At 33.4% G+C, this 15916-nt stretch overlaps 1 protein-coding gene across 1 annotated transcript in view; it reads right to left on the bottom strand.

Moving 5' to 3' along the window:
* Positions 1-851: 851 nt before the first annotated feature.
* Positions 852-15916, bottom strand: part of SEMA3A (semaphorin 3A) — a 234677-nt gene continuing 219612 nt past the window's right edge. Inside the window, exons 16-17 of the mRNA XM_027102735.1 lie at positions 5650-5792; positions 852-4272 (exon numbers count right to left, since the gene is read on the bottom strand). Of these exons, the coding sequence (XP_026958536.1) occupies positions 3817-4272; positions 5650-5792 (599 nt within the window). The 3' untranslated portion in view covers positions 852-3816. The remainder of the gene's footprint in view (positions 4273-5649; positions 5793-15916) is intronic.

Genomic DNA, 15916 nt, shown 5'->3' with positions numbered 1-15916 from the left:
TTAGTTTAATTTGGTACCTCTGCCTCTGCCTGTGTGTGCTTGCATGTTTGAAATGAAAACCAAGCTGTCTTCTTTGATCAGGTTGACTGTGAAAATGGACATACTATATGAGGCACCATTTCTGTGGCTTCTTTCTCTCTTTCATGTATAGGTCCTCTTAGTATATTAACTTTAAAAAGTATGTTTCTTTAATTAATTACTATAAAAATTGTTACAAATCAAACTAATAGGATTTTGCAGACTTTTTGAAAAATGTTTTCTTCTTTATGGAAACATGTATTTTGCAAACATTAACATTGACTTTAATTATTACAAACAAAATTAAAAAGCATGGATGCCTTTGGCATTAGGCCAATTTATCTCTAACACATTATAACATTGATGTTGAATCCTATTTGTTAAGTGTGTCTTTGAAGCCATGAAACCTGATAGATTACCATTAAAGTGAACACAGATTGTGTTTAAAAAATGAATTCATAAAACAAAGATTTCAAAATGTTATACTAATCACTCCATATTAATAAAATGCTTGCTTATGACCTTCAGGATAGGCAACTTCAATAACAATTATCAGGCGTCTTTGTAGATCCAGAATGAAACCAAACTGATTATGATAATGACACACTATAGAATTTCATCCCCATATTTGCTTTTTAAGTATGGCATAAAATAACAGTATTTAATTTAAAGGGCATTAAATTCACATCATCTCCATAAGTATAGAGCCCAGTTTACAGATGACTACAATGAAGAAATCTGCTAGCAACCTGACTTTGGTTCTCAACCTTTTCTAAACTTATGTTCCTTGACACTATATGCTACATGGAATAGTAAAGACATCTGAATTCAAATATTTTGAAGAAATGTGTATTTAGCAACTGAATACATGCTAAAAGGAATAATTTACAGCAGCAGTTTCATTACATTTTTCTCTCCAGTTTTCTAGTTCCCATCTGAAATGCAATGATAAATACAGATATGGAACGTATTTACTACCTGGCAAAAAAACATGCTGATTGAATGGGTACACAGCTTCTGCCCTTAAATAGCACATAAGCCACCTTGTTACCTATGTGGGAAAATCTTGCATTTTAGGATGACGTTGAACACACTGAAATGGAGTACCTACAAAAAGTTGCATTTTACACTGTCCTTCCTCTTCTTTTCAAAATTATGTACATCTCTGTTGCCTAATGTGTAGGTAGCAAAAATATTAAACACATACCACTGAAAATCACTAAATAATACATAAAATGTAGCAGTAAGTGTACATTTACATTTTGCATTTGATTTCAACTGGGCCATAATTTCTCTGCTGTGCTGTACCTTTTTCCTATTTTAAGATTGCTGTAATAATCTGTTCAAGGTCACATGAGTCTCTTAACAAAGTTTCAACTCTGATGATACATGCATAAGCCAAAGTCTATTGAAACTGAATTAAATGGGATATTAATTACTTTTTGTGCAAACTGCCCACCTCAATACCCATTGGCAGAAGATTATGACTGTAATAAGACTTATTTACCTGCATGTTATATCTATAATTTTCTTCGAAAACTTAGACCTGATTTATGAAGACATGTCAGTGGATTTGTTTTTGTTTCTGTTAGTTGAAATCTACACATTCTTTCTATGGGTATTTCATAATGCTAAACAAAATGCATTCAGATATTGGAAGGCATCCCTGAAGTTATACAATCTCTACCCCTTCAAATCCTTTATTTTTGAGGACTAATAATAAGATACTTCTGTTATTGCAAATAAATTTGTTTCAGCTACAAATTTAGAATAAAATGCAACACCGAATTTTAGTAAAGATACTCTATGAGAAATTTTTAAATGACCTATTTTTGGAGCACTCTTGGTTTTTTGATTTATATCTCATTTTTTTTTTTTTCCTCTACAGGAGTCTCTCCTTCAAATAATTTAAAATTTAGCTACCATTTGAGGATGTACTTCTAAAAGTAACATTGTATTAATCATTGGAGCCTAAAATTGAATGTAGAATATTTTTAGGCTCCCATTTGAAACAAACGTCAAAAAATCATTTATTCAAAGTAATCATTAAAACTGAAACATGAGCTTCCATCTGTGAATATTTCAGCTGATAGAGAATTCAAAAAAAGTTCACTGTAGTCTGAGGTGAGAAATTAATGCTGAGTTAATTAGAATCCCAAGACAGCTAGAGTTACAATTTCAATGCTGCTTTCATTAATTAGCAATAAGATGTTTCCTTTGCATTTTTGTGCGTGATGAAGGACCCAGAGAGGGATTCTTGGAAAGATGAGTGCAGTGCAAAACTGCATTGCAATGCTGAAGGTCTTATACATCTTGAAGTCAATGATTCTCAAAGAATCATCTTAGGACAATGAAGCAGGCAAGCCCTTAATTAATAATCTTTTATCTTATTTTATAAGTTGTTGCAGGAGACAAAGAGCTTTACATGTTTTAAGTGTGAGCCGTGTCCTGGAAAATAGTTTGTATAAGTCACTCCCATTGACCTGAAAAGAGTCATGTGTTCTTTAGACAGATAATTGTCTTAAACAAGGTGAGATAAGAGGCAGCTGATAAAAATGTAAACAGAGTTGGGAAATTTGCTTTTAGGAGGTTGTTCTGAATATTACTGATCTCCCTCTTCTCAAAAAAATTAAGTGACAGATAAAATTCCAAATGGAGTCATGAGAGAGAGTTTTTATGTCTCAAATATCAGGCAGGAATTCAAGCGCAGAATTAAGACATTTTCTATTAACATTAAACCAATGCTTACTATTTGCATGAAATATGCAGTTCCTTTTCTCTTTGTTGATCCATTAGGTACAAGAAAATGCATTTACAAATCTATTTCTTTCTTCTCTTTTTTTTTCGGGTTAAATGCTCTGTTTTTCTAAGAACATTATGCAGGTTCTAATTAATTTAGATAATATTTGAAGAAGGGGAAGTTTTTTTTTTAATTCCTCAGAGAAATAAAGCATAATTTATATCCAGATTTTAGGAATTGGTTGTTAATGATGTATATATGTTTCTAGGACAATATTGGTTATTCCTCTTGCAAAACTGAAAACAACGTTTTAAAAAAAGCAGCACACAATTGGAGTTTTTAAAAACAAAAACTACATAGCACAATAACTGTAAGACAAAAACCTACTCTAGCTTAGAAAAGAGCTACTTTTTTCTGCATATTTGTCATGGTACATTTAAATTATAGTTTTAATAAAATACATCTTTAGATCAAAGCTGGAAGAAGACATCAGTAGTAGATCAGTGTATTCCATTTTTCTTCTGGATGATGGATGGTTTATGTTTTTCGTATTTCCACAGACCGTTTAATTCAGTATCATTTTACTCCTCCGGTACATATAAACACGAGTACTGGTAGACAAAAAATATCCTTGAATCCAACAGTGTTTTGGAATATTCATCAGCTTAGTAAATCCATGCAGTTTAAAACTTCTAGTTCAATAAAATGGCTTTGCTGATGCAGTTTTTCTTCTTTAGATGGCAACATGGCAAATGACATTTTTATTTCTCAGGCAAAGAAGAAAGCAAAACCTGTATAGTGAAATCTCATAGGAAACATTAAGTCACTAGTGTGAACATCTGCATTCACCTGACCTCTATTAAGTGTTGGTATTAGGAAGAAAGCCTGTTAGTAAAGTTACTCATGGACTTAATTTATAATTGGTGGAACTCAGGTGCACTTCCCACCACTGTAAACATCCACATAATGCCATGAAAAAAGTTCATGTATATTGCATTTTTTCCAGTTATTGTCTAGGCAAGTTTCTACTTGTTTGAGGTTTCTAGAGGTAATGCAGCTCAGACACTCCTGGGTGCCCTCTCAAATTCGTGGGTCCTCCTGTTTCTACCTTTCTTATTTTCCTGTAAGTGCTTCCATTTGTTACTGTTTCCTTGGGTATGTCCTGGCCTTTGCCGACGCTGTTTTCGGTCCCTTTTCCAAACTTGTTCGCAGAACTCATCCATTGTGTTCAGGTTGGGGTGGTTGATGAGTTGCATGAAGTCTCTGTACCAGACCTTCTGGCTAGGTGTCATGCTGTTGGAAATTTCTTTGGTCTTAGAGCCATCTCCATCATCATCTTTATGAAGAAGTTCTTCCAAATGCTCTGTGTCGATGACTTCCAGGGTCACTTTAAGAAGAGTTTGCATGAATCCGTGTTCCACGGCATGACAGAGGTAATTGCCTGAATCCTTCCGCTGCAGACTACGCAATAGAAGGCCTTGTTCGGTCCTAATGATATGATCATCCACTCTGATCTAGCAAAAGACAAGATGTAGTAAAATCATACATATTTACAAGAAATATAGGCTCCAAAACTCTGTCTCAGCAAAAATTCAGACTGTGTACTGAGACACATTTTCAGTTAATAAAATTTCTAGTTTAAGAGAAATGACTGCATTTTCCTATCAGGGAAAAGAGTTATACATTTCTTCCAATTGTTTTTAAGAAGCACTGCAAAATATTGCTGTCTCTTGTCTTAATAGAATTTCTCATAATAATTTAAAGTAATCAAGATAATGGGATGAAAGGACAAAGATATACTTTATAAATTTGAAATAAGCTATATAAATATAGGTGAAAGTTAACATTGAATATTGGAATTGGAAATATAGAAACATGATACTAGAAAACAATGCAGCATTAGAATAAATTTATAATAAGGATGGAAGAAGAGAATAAGTTCAGCAGTTGAGCAACCAGAAAAAACATGGGATTGCATGCTTACTTATTTATTCAATTTCCTAAGTCTTAGATGTGACATGAAGATAGGCTATTTAATATGTCTAACCTCACTTTTATTTTGCATACAGTTTACAAAAGAGATCTCTGAAAGCCACAGCTGGTAATATATAAAATCAACCTTAACATTTATATGATGTGATTACATGTTTGAAGACTGCTTCAACTGTCAAAAGAGATAACAGAAGGGCTTTTACTTCTACATTCAGATTATGTTTGTAAAATTGTCTGCACATTGTACATTCACAAATCACCTACATACTATGGTTACCCTATTTAACACTTTTTAAAAAGTTTTAAAGGCTCAGAGTACTCACTGAGATTTTCTATGTATATGTTTTTTAAAATTTTACAGAGGAATAAATGGATCCACAGAGGAGGAAGATTTGTGTGAAACTACATGCACAGTTCACATCAGAGTTCATAACTGTACCTCAGAACCTTTATCCAAAATCTACTACTCCTTTCCCTTAACTGCCCCTTCCCGTTTGAGGAGGAAGTTAATGGAGAAAGGAAAACATGTTTGGAGAGCAGAATTAATTGAACAAAAGTTAAAATTAGTAGAAGGATTAGATTTTTTTCTTGTATATGAATGTAGATAACATAATTGTTTTGTAGATAACTCCAGGAAGAAAAAAGAAGTCTCTAAAATATATCCCCAAACAGCTTCTGAGACAAAACTCTTACCAGTTCACCTTTGTTTCTCTAACTCCTATCACAAAGCCTGTCATAAAATCAGCCTTCAATGAATACTTGTTTAATGAATGAGTATTGGTATGTTAAGAAAAGAATAAATATTCACTACTTTTTTTTCCCCTCTCAAGTCAACCATGCTGGGGTCACTTAACAGCATATGTCATATAGAATTAATCCAGTCAGTTTCTTTCCTATACCTCTTCTTTTCGCTCTTCATTTCGCCTCTGGAATTGCCAATAGACCAGAGCTCGCTGTGATTTTGGACTGCATTCCAGGAACGTGCTACTATTTTCTACTCCATAGATGATTCTTTCTTCAAAGCTGTGGCCATGGTGATTATCTGGCCGGTGATGAGGAAATGAAATGAGAAAATGTTAGAGAAGTAAACTCAACTTTCCAAAGTATTTATTCAGAAATTCAGGAGATGAATTTGTTGCCAAGTTGGAAGTCTTTTCCAATTTGATTGAAGATGGCAGAAATGACAAGGTTTCAGAATTCAAGTGTCTACTAAATAGACTAATTATTTCAGTATGGGTTATATAAAGCATATACAGAGATTTGTCTACCAGAAAATAGCATTACATTAACAAAATCAGTCATGTGTGCAGTGTAACTATACATTTATATGCCATGATAATACTCTCCAAGATATTATTTTCATTGTAAAACTCTATGCTCTGACTAATGGTGCCAGTGAATTTCTGCCACAATTCTCCAGCAGAAAAGTTATTCGATTGGGTTTTTGGAAATAAGAGTCCATTTCTGAGAACTTAATTTTGCCTTTTTTGTGTTTGTTTTTCATCTGTAAAATTAAATTTACCAGCCAGTAATATTTATCTAGTATTTTACAGAAGGTAGAGTTCAGGAAGTTTATACTCCCCATCAACAACCCTTAAATAATCCACAAGTTTGATCTGAAGATCAATTGGTGTGAAACGTTTGGGGTGGTTCAGAAGAAAGACGCACAATTATAATGCAATGTGGTTTCAATTGTCCTTATTTTAAAATGACACATCTTTTATTATTTTCAAGAATTAGGCTAAAGAAGATGGCAAGAGTATGTAATAAAATGCAGCAATAATAAATTCTGTTTCCTGATTAAGTTTCTATTATTTTACCCTTTATGTAACCTCCTTCAATGTGGTAAATGAAACACAGTTAAGATCAAAAGTATGACACGGGGTGTCTAGGTAAAACTCATTTAGAGAAGAAAAACTCCTTGTTATCTTGTTTAATCCTGTTTCCTTTATGACATCCTGTACAATCTGGAACTCATTAAATTAATTTAGAAAATAATAAATATATTTTCACATGCACAGAGGGCTGACAGTGTAGACAGATGAAAAATTTTTGTTTTCTTCTTCAAACTCCGCTAGATTTTTAATTAAAAAAATGTTTCCCCCTTTTTTGCATCACTTTGACAGTTTTACTCTTGTTATAACTATCTGAGTACTTCTGTCTGTCACAGACAGTATGATTTGCTCTAAGTTTAAAACTTTCCAAAATCCTGCTTCCATCCAATTCCCATACACAGCCTATGGCCATCATCTCCTATTCTCACCCTTCCTATAGTCAACCTTCTGCCTGCATTTGCTATCTCCAGGGATGTCAGTCCCAGTGCTTTTTCCTTTATTGTTCTAGGTGTGAAACAAAACTCTTCTAATATTGGGAAGTATCTGTCTCTTCTTATTTAAAAGATGAATACTCTAGAAATAATAAAAAACAGGAAATGACTGAAATGTAAAGAAACAATATTTAACTCATTCCAAGTCACAGTTTATTTCATGTTGGAGATATGTATATCTGTGTGTCAATATATACATGCACTACGGTAGTGTTTTTCTTTTCCCTCTGAAATTATTAGTATATCTTTGATTGAATAGATATGGCACATGTTGCTGTGCTAGTTTGCAAGACATCTGCTTCCTTGGATAGAGATGAATTGAGTGTCTATGTCCAACACGAGCTGGGAGATCTGTGATTCAGGAGCTACCATGAATAATTAGAATGCCTTGTCACAGAGGTTTTTAGAGTTTACATAGAATGCATTTTTTTTTTTCTGCTAATGGTTGTGCAGTTTAAACTTATTTGATTTAGAAATTATTTTACTTGTAATATTATGCAACCTGAAAAAAGGTGGAAATCTGCAATATGCAACAACATGGATGAAACTTGAAGACGTGCTAAGTGAAATAAGCCAGTCACAGAAAACCAAATACTGCATGATTCCACTCAGATGAAGTATTTAAAGTAGTAAATACTCGTAAAAGCAGACAGTAGAATGGTGGTTGCTATGGGGTGGGGGGGGAAGGGAAATGGGGAGTTGCTAGTCAATGGGTATAACATTTTAGTTATGCAAGATAAATGAGATCTTGAGATCTGCTACACAACATTATGCCTACAGTGAACAATACTTCAAATTTTGTTAATAGGGTGGATTTCATGTTGTGTTCTGACTCTAATAAAATAAAAACATAAAAAAATATTTAATTAAAAAAAGAAATCCTATTACTTTTAGGAAGTAACTTTTCATTCAATATCTACATATTACTGAATCATAAGATATATGACAGCATGATAACACAGAAAAAAATCAGCTGGATTTAGAGACAAACAGTATGGTTATCCACCAGTATCTTCTGTCTTGCCAGCCATGCCTCTCAGGTCTAGTTTTCTTGTAGAAATTTATGATAATACTTGTCTCTCATCTAATTTGTCCAAGTTACTATAGATATCTATAGAAATCTAAGGTATAAATAAGTTATTGCTCTCAAACATAGAGATCTGTATAAATCCTTCAGTACATTAGTTGATACTCAGATAAGAAAAGCAATGTTAACTTGTATAATAAGAAATAATAGAGCTTAATATAAATGAAACATCTATTAGGTACATTTTCAAAAAAGTCACTGTTTGTCTTCTCAATTAATTTAATCATTCTAAGTGATCCATAGAGAACTTTCTGTCACCTCTAGAGTCTTGGGAAATCTACTTAGTTTTTAGTTTCTCTCCAAGATCTCTGGTGACAGCAAATGTTTCCCAAAGCCCATTAAAGAAAAGAATTCTCTTAGTGGTAAATGTTTCCTGAATTTAAAAAATATTCATCTGTTACTTATCTATAGTAGAATCTAATAAATTTATACCAAGTTGTTTTTGGTTTAATATAGCAATAGGCCATGGACTTCAAGAAATATCATGACATTCAGATACTTTCCCACCTGAATAAGATAAGAAGCACAACTGGTGAATTTGGTTCACTGTCTTGGTGTCTTAATAACTACTCTTGCCAATACGTTAAGGATTCATTCCCCTCTAAGTTGGCCCTTTCTTTCTCTCCTTTGTCGAAATTGAAAGCAAAACAAAATCTTCTAGTTAGTAAGCAGTGAAGCTAAAAGTCCTGTCATATTAACTATCAGTCTTAGTATGCAGAGGTACTACTCTCTTTCTTTGGTTTGAGAGTCTCCTACTGTATGTTCTGTTAGATTCTGCGACTGCCAAAAAATGGAAGAAACTAAATATCTTTTGAATACACTTGTTTCTCTTAATTCCTCTGCAGTAGAATGTTTCTATCATCAGCAACTTTTAATTTAGGACCAGAACTTTCATTCACAGTGGCCTCAGCCAAGCATTCATATATTTGGGTGCTTTGACGTCACACCCTGTAAACATTTTTTCTGTTAATTTCTCCACACCCGATACCTTATAAACAGATACTCAATAAATATTTAATTTTAAATTTATTTTTATACAATTCTTACCAGTTACACTCCATTTACAGTTATTACCAAATATTGGTTATATTCCCCATGTTGTATAATATATCCTTGCAGCTGATCTTACACCCGATAGACTACTGGAAGGCACTCAGTAAATATTCATTCCCTTTTCTGACCCTTCTATCCCAACCACTTGAGTAAATTTTGTACAACATAGGAAACATCAGGGGTCTAATAACAATATGTTTTTCTCTCTCTTCTTTTCTCCCTCCTCTCTTCCCCCCCATAACCCCTTTACCCCATCTCTGTCTCGTTCTTTCCCTCTCTTCCTCCCAAAAAAAAAATTTAACAAACAGGAACAACATTTTGATTCTTGACTTCTAAACTTATTAGATTTTCAATTTTTTGGATGCCAAATACACTATCATTTTGACTGTTATTAAAGCAAACAGCTCTGCATAGAAATGGTGGCATAGAATATAGCTGCACTATAAGTATTTTTCAGAGCATATACTGTTGAACTCATAAATACACAATATAAATCAAAAGCTCACCTGAGAAAACATTGTTGATTCAAGATTTCCTGAAGGATATGAAATCTTGCACATTCAGGTAAATCTAATCTAAAATCTCTCTCTGGATTACAGTTGAAACAAGAGCAGTTTACATGAAACACATTGTGTTAATCCCATGATATAATTGATTTTATTGAATCCTGTTGAGTGGGGTCCCTCTGATCTGTTGAGGGAACCCATAAGCAATACTCTATGGATTCGCTCACTGTGTTTATGTCCCACTGTTGTTGACTACGGTGTTCATCTTTGGGAAATTTTTCTAATGTTAGTTTTTAGGAATTATTGAGATTCGCTTGAACAACTGAATTTTTTAATGAACTTTGTGACTCACCACTTGATCATATTTCTCCCCCCACATTGGCTGAAAAAAACCATTAAACAAATTTATGTCTTACCCTTGTAACTTCTTAGTAAATATGTTCTTGTCACATGCCTGGTTTTGTTCTCTGTCAGTACATCTGCTTTGCCTGTGTGACATTATTGCTGCCTTTATCCTATCTTTGCTTTTAATCAAACAATTGCAAATTGTCTGAAATATATTAGGTCACTTATCAATTACAGACAGCATATACTTTTTATAATCCCCTTAAATATTTTTTGTTATTAAAATATATCTACATACAAATAATAGTACATTGTCTGGATACAGAGGTAGTCATAAATATGTGAGGTGATATTACTGTTATTGCTGTTCTTGTGATAGTTTCAACTGTTTATTCAAAAATTAAAATCCTTTATTGAGAAGCCCTAATGAGACAAATTATGAACTCCTTCCCAGCATCAATTCTGCTCTCTCACCCATATCAAAAAACAGTATTGCTTCTTCTATGCTTTCAAAAAATCTCTTTTTACATGTATCTTTAGAGCACATGCAGTCTTATTTGTTACAATTTTTTATTAATCTGATTATCTCCCTCATACTGTGCATTCCACAATTTGGGCACAAGGTAGTCATAAACCCTTAGCTGATGTTTGCTGAATAGCAAATCCAGGTAACAGTTTCCTCTGCATTTAAAAGCTGAAATCTCATGTAACTTTGACATTTTCAAGGCACAGAGTTATCATAATTACATAAATGATTAAGAGTTTGATCAATTAAAAATGGTATAGGGTTTATAACCCTCATTATGACAGAATACATTACTGCACTGTAAACATTTCAAGTCTTCTAAATTTGCTAAGCTTTATAATGTTATAAGAGTTGACTTGAGATATGGTAGAAGATGATGATGACTAATCAAGTGTACTCCAAAATCAAAAATTTCAAATATGGGATAATAAGAAGAGAAAGATATTTGAGAAATTATATGAATGTATTCTCATATCTCCAGGGACACCTATATCTCTAAACGATGTCTATGCCAATAAGTAATTTTTCCAGAAAGAAAGCAATTTCATTGTAATCAATTTAAAACTACTTTTCATACTTAGAAAGCAATGATTTTGAATACAAACTTTTGTCATGAATATTACTAGTAGACAAGAAGGGTGAGTTGTTAAATTGGCATAATGAATTCTTATGGGTTGAAGTGAATAGTTAGAGCAAAATAATTAAGAACATTAAAATTATTTTTAAAGCATCACAGTGTGTTTGAATAACACATATTACAATATGTCGCAGCTGTTAATGACAAGAAATAATGTTTTTAAGGAAGCAATCTTCAATTAACCATTTCCTTTCAGTGGGATAATTTATGGAAATGAAATGAGGCTAATAAGCCAGAAAGAATGGGAGGAAAGAAAGAAGTTAAATAAATTGCTTCCTTTTGTAACAACAAAAAGTCAAGATATCCATCATTTGGCCAGAAATATCACATTGCTAAAGGCCTTATTTAGTATTTGATTCTCTTCCAATATAGCAGAAACAGAAGGCATCACATTTCAGCTTTCCATTTATTTCACTCTCCATTTTAACCCCATAAATGTCTCCCAAGATTGAAATGCTAATAATGTAAGAATCTTAGGAAATTTGATTTCATGTAGAAAAGACAGAGATAGGTGAGGTAGTGAACCATATATGTATTCAACTATTTGATCTCTGCTGTCATTTTTGATATTCTCATCCTTTAGGTTATTAAAAAGCTGAATTTCATAAATAATGAAACAATTTGGGAGAGGGAAAATAATTGCAAATTATTTTAAATATTTAGCAAATTCAATTAGTTGCCAAACTACATAAAGAGAAATCTAATTCCACTTGTTTTCATCACATTGTAATTTTAATATTTTACACTGTGAACTTTTTGCCAATATTATTCAATGTAAAAGGTCAAGCAAAGGAGGAAAGGAAATGTTGTCCACCAACTCATGGTGACACAGAAAGCTGGAGATATGCACTTCTTATTATAAACAACATTACTTAGATTTTTCTTACTGGATTCTGATTATTTTCTCCAGAAATACAACTGGTACTTTATCAATAGAAAAGACTCTAATTTGACTTCAAGTGGATGAATAATAAATATCTCCTAAAGTAGCAGTAGCTGAAAAGGCATTTCATGGATGAATCAATAACTCTTGGGAAGCTATAAAATATTTAAAAATAAAAAAAGAAGGGCTTCCCTGGTGGTGCAGTGGTTGAGAGTCCGTCTGCCGATGCAGGGGACATGGGTTCGTGCCCCAGTCTGGGAAGATCCCACATGCCGCAGAGCGGCTGGGCCCGTGAGCCATGGCTGCTAAGCCTGCCCGTCCGGAGACTGTGCTCCGCGACGGGAGAGGCCACAACAGTGAGAGGCCCGCATACCGCAAAAAAAATAATAATAAAATAAAATAAAAAAAGAAGACAAAAGTTTCACTCATCCTTAACACTCATCCTTGACATTCATGTATATTTTGGGCCTGACTGAATATTAAGATGGTTAACAACTGATTTAATAATCTTATATACTGTAGTGCACTTAACACAAATTTACAGCTATATAACAGGGGTACTAGTTGTTTATTCATCACAATAATGCTTAGTATAATATTTCTCCAGTGTTTTGTGTGATGCTTATACCAGCTAGTTTCTCAGTAAATGTTTGTTGCATGTGAGTTTGCATGCATACATGTGCCTAGAAATGTGTGCATATGTATTAAAGTCCATATGCTCAATACATCTATTTCTCAAGTGCAAAAAAGACTCAATTAATGAAACCTTAGAGAACATTTAAACTTATAATTTATCAAATTGCCAAAATAAATTTAAATTTTACACTATTTTGTTTTATGCCTTAAATTAAGATCTGTCTCTGGTGCTGGGAAATAATTATCAAGCAGAATACAACACTTCGAATTTTACAATTCAAGGAGTTTCCAGCTTTCCTTGAATTCACAGATACCTGTGGATTTGTGTTTAAATGCTCTTGTCAGTGTATATATAGGTAGATGGATAAACAGAGAGATATGACTAGGATATTTTAATTTTATTGTTCATAGGTAATTATTGTAGAGAGAATCGCTAGTATCTTATTTTTAAGGTATATATTGATTTAAAATACACAAATTAAATTGACATGTTTTGAAGTTAACTATGAAGCCATTTTAATAACGTGCTTAATAATCTTGGGATATCAGAGGCCTCAATGCTTCTTATTGAAGCATAGGGAGTATAGGGAGGGCTGAAACTCAATTATTTTAAAAAGCAACACCAATATGAAGATATCTACTGTACTATATAGTCTATATTAAATGTCTGATATGTTTTATTTTCATGACTTTATAACAAATTCTTTACCGAGAAAACACATATAATTTACATGGCAGAGTAAAATTACCATGTGAATTTACACCTTTAAAAATAAGGAAACATGAACTTTAATGTTCAATTTACATTTTCCGAAGAGATATGATAGATGATGGAAAACACCCATTTGCTGAAGTAGAAACCTTCCATAAACAATAATAAAAATACCATCTTGTATTTTATTTAATATGTTTTCCTTATAAGTTTTGGAATTAAAAAATACAGCATGTTTAAGAACTTTTCATTTACAACAGATAGATGTATAAACAGTTGGGTGATCTCTGATGACGTATTTAAAAGCTTTAATAAGGAACAATGATAGCACAAAATATTTTAAACCTCTTCTTATTCTTCTTATTCAGGTTGTGTGTGCAGGTCTTGCATACATGTGCTATGAATAAATGGATTATTGGCCTAACGTAATGTCAGAAGACTACTGTGGTGATGATTGATTTTCTCCAGTGAAAACAGTTTCAAAAAAGGTTTACAAAAGTTATGGAAGACACTACTATAATAATTTCATTCTAGGATGCGTGCTCCTTTATATTTTAACATCTCTGATATCAGAATGTCTTACAGTTGTTCTCCATCTGAGTTGAAGTTGCTTTCTTCCAGAAATAATTTGTTCTTACTTCTTCCAGACACATGAGACCCTACTAAGCTGACAGCTCCTTAAATTAAAGTTTTGTCTGAAGCTTTTGGTCCACCCCGTTGGTGTGAATTCAGAAATTAAACCTTCATGAGGGCCACCTTTGTGGTTCAAGGAGTAAAACAGGCCAATTTCTTTGCTATCTTCTTTCGGTTGGGAATTTATTTGTGAATTCAGAAATTAAACCTTCATGAGGACCACCTTTGTGGTTCAAGGAGTAAAACAGGCCAATTTCTTTGCTATCTTCTTTCGGTTGGGAATTTATTTCTCCTTTGTGCCAATACTGAAACATATTGCGTTCTGGCTTGATGCTGGGACCATATATTAGATTGTCCATTTTGGGCAGTTTTTCTCTCTAAGCAGTACATAAAATAATGGTGCATCTTACATTCAGTGACGTCTTAGACTTGATACAATTTGGTAATTTATTAAAGTTAGGGATTTTTTTTAGGACTGACATCAGCTCATCTATCAAATCTTGAGGCTTCTCTTGGGGCCAAATGCTCAGATTCATAGTTGGATTTTCTACACGTATAAAAGAAGCTAAAGCACAGACCAGATTAGCATTGCTCCAAAATACTAAATTTATAGCTCTGCACACCATAAAGATGACACTGCCAGAGATATTTTATGAAATTCTGGAACAATTTTGGAATGATTTCATTTAAATTATGCCAACCAAGACATAAATTGAGATGAACTAGTTGTGGAGATAATGAAGAAGGTTGAATTCTGCCAACATTTTACTGTGGGTTGTTGGAAAGGAAATGCATGTATGTAGAACAGCCAAGAGAACTATTACAAAGTGAAATTCAATGATGGCATTAATGTAGAAGTTAGGACATAAAATATTTCAGAGAGGCAAAAATCTAAGATGTTAATTTTCAAAAATTGTTACTTCTGGTATAGCTTTTTCCTTTCTGGACATGTAGATCATAATACAGCTCGTTTAGCAAAGAAGGAAGAATGAGAGGTAGTTTAAAGGTAAATTGACTCAACCACTTATGCTCTTGAATGCAAAGTCAGACAAGCTCCAATTCTGTGCACAACAGTTATGTCAGGAAAGGGAACATACTGGCGGTTTCTCGTTAGCATTGTGTATGAGTGAATGGGAAGACAAGAAGATCTGCTAGCAGATATATTTAGGGTTTTGTACTGAAATTTCCCAAGGCAAAAGGCTACCAGTGATGGGGGAGAGTGTGCTGGACCAAGGGGAAGTGGAGCTGGATTCTTCTGTTTCACCCGGTCCAGCTCACCATTAGTGCTGCCTTTACAAGAGAGCGAACAGAGCACTGAGTAAGTGTTAAAGATCTCATCGAGAGTGAAATGTCTTCCACCTTAATTCTGAGTTATTTTATACAGTCCCTCTATTAAAACCTCAGGAGATGTAAAATATAGAGTTTTACCCAATATGTTTACGATTACAGCTGGAACTGATGGTCCTGAAGTGTATAATTGGCTTCAGGTTGCTTAGCAATTTCTGTGAAAACATCTCATATCTTTATATGTTTCCATATGAGCACATATATTTTATTCAATGTGAGATGGGACATTAGCAAGGTAACATACATGATTTAATAGGGCTGAGCTCTGGATTTCTGCCCATTTTACTGTCAAAGATTGACATCACCTATTCCAAGATAATTCACTGATTCCTAATGGTAAGACTCAGTCTGACCACATGGGAATGCCTGACTTAGTTTCCAAACATTTGAAATTTACTGTAATCTATGGTGTATATTTTTTATGTTTGGTCAATTAGCAAGACAAGCAGACAAGGAATAAAGAGGCCTTCAAAAA

This window comes from Aethalodelphis obliquidens, unplaced genomic scaffold (genome assembly GCF_003676395.1).
Source record: "Aethalodelphis obliquidens isolate GAN/ISIS:26980383/991018 unplaced genomic scaffold, ASM367639v1 scaffold5, whole genome shotgun sequence".
Classification (NCBI taxonomy): Eukaryota; Metazoa; Chordata; class Mammalia; order Artiodactyla; family Delphinidae; genus Aethalodelphis; species Aethalodelphis obliquidens.
This window is presented reverse-complemented; position numbering and strand designations above follow the sequence as displayed.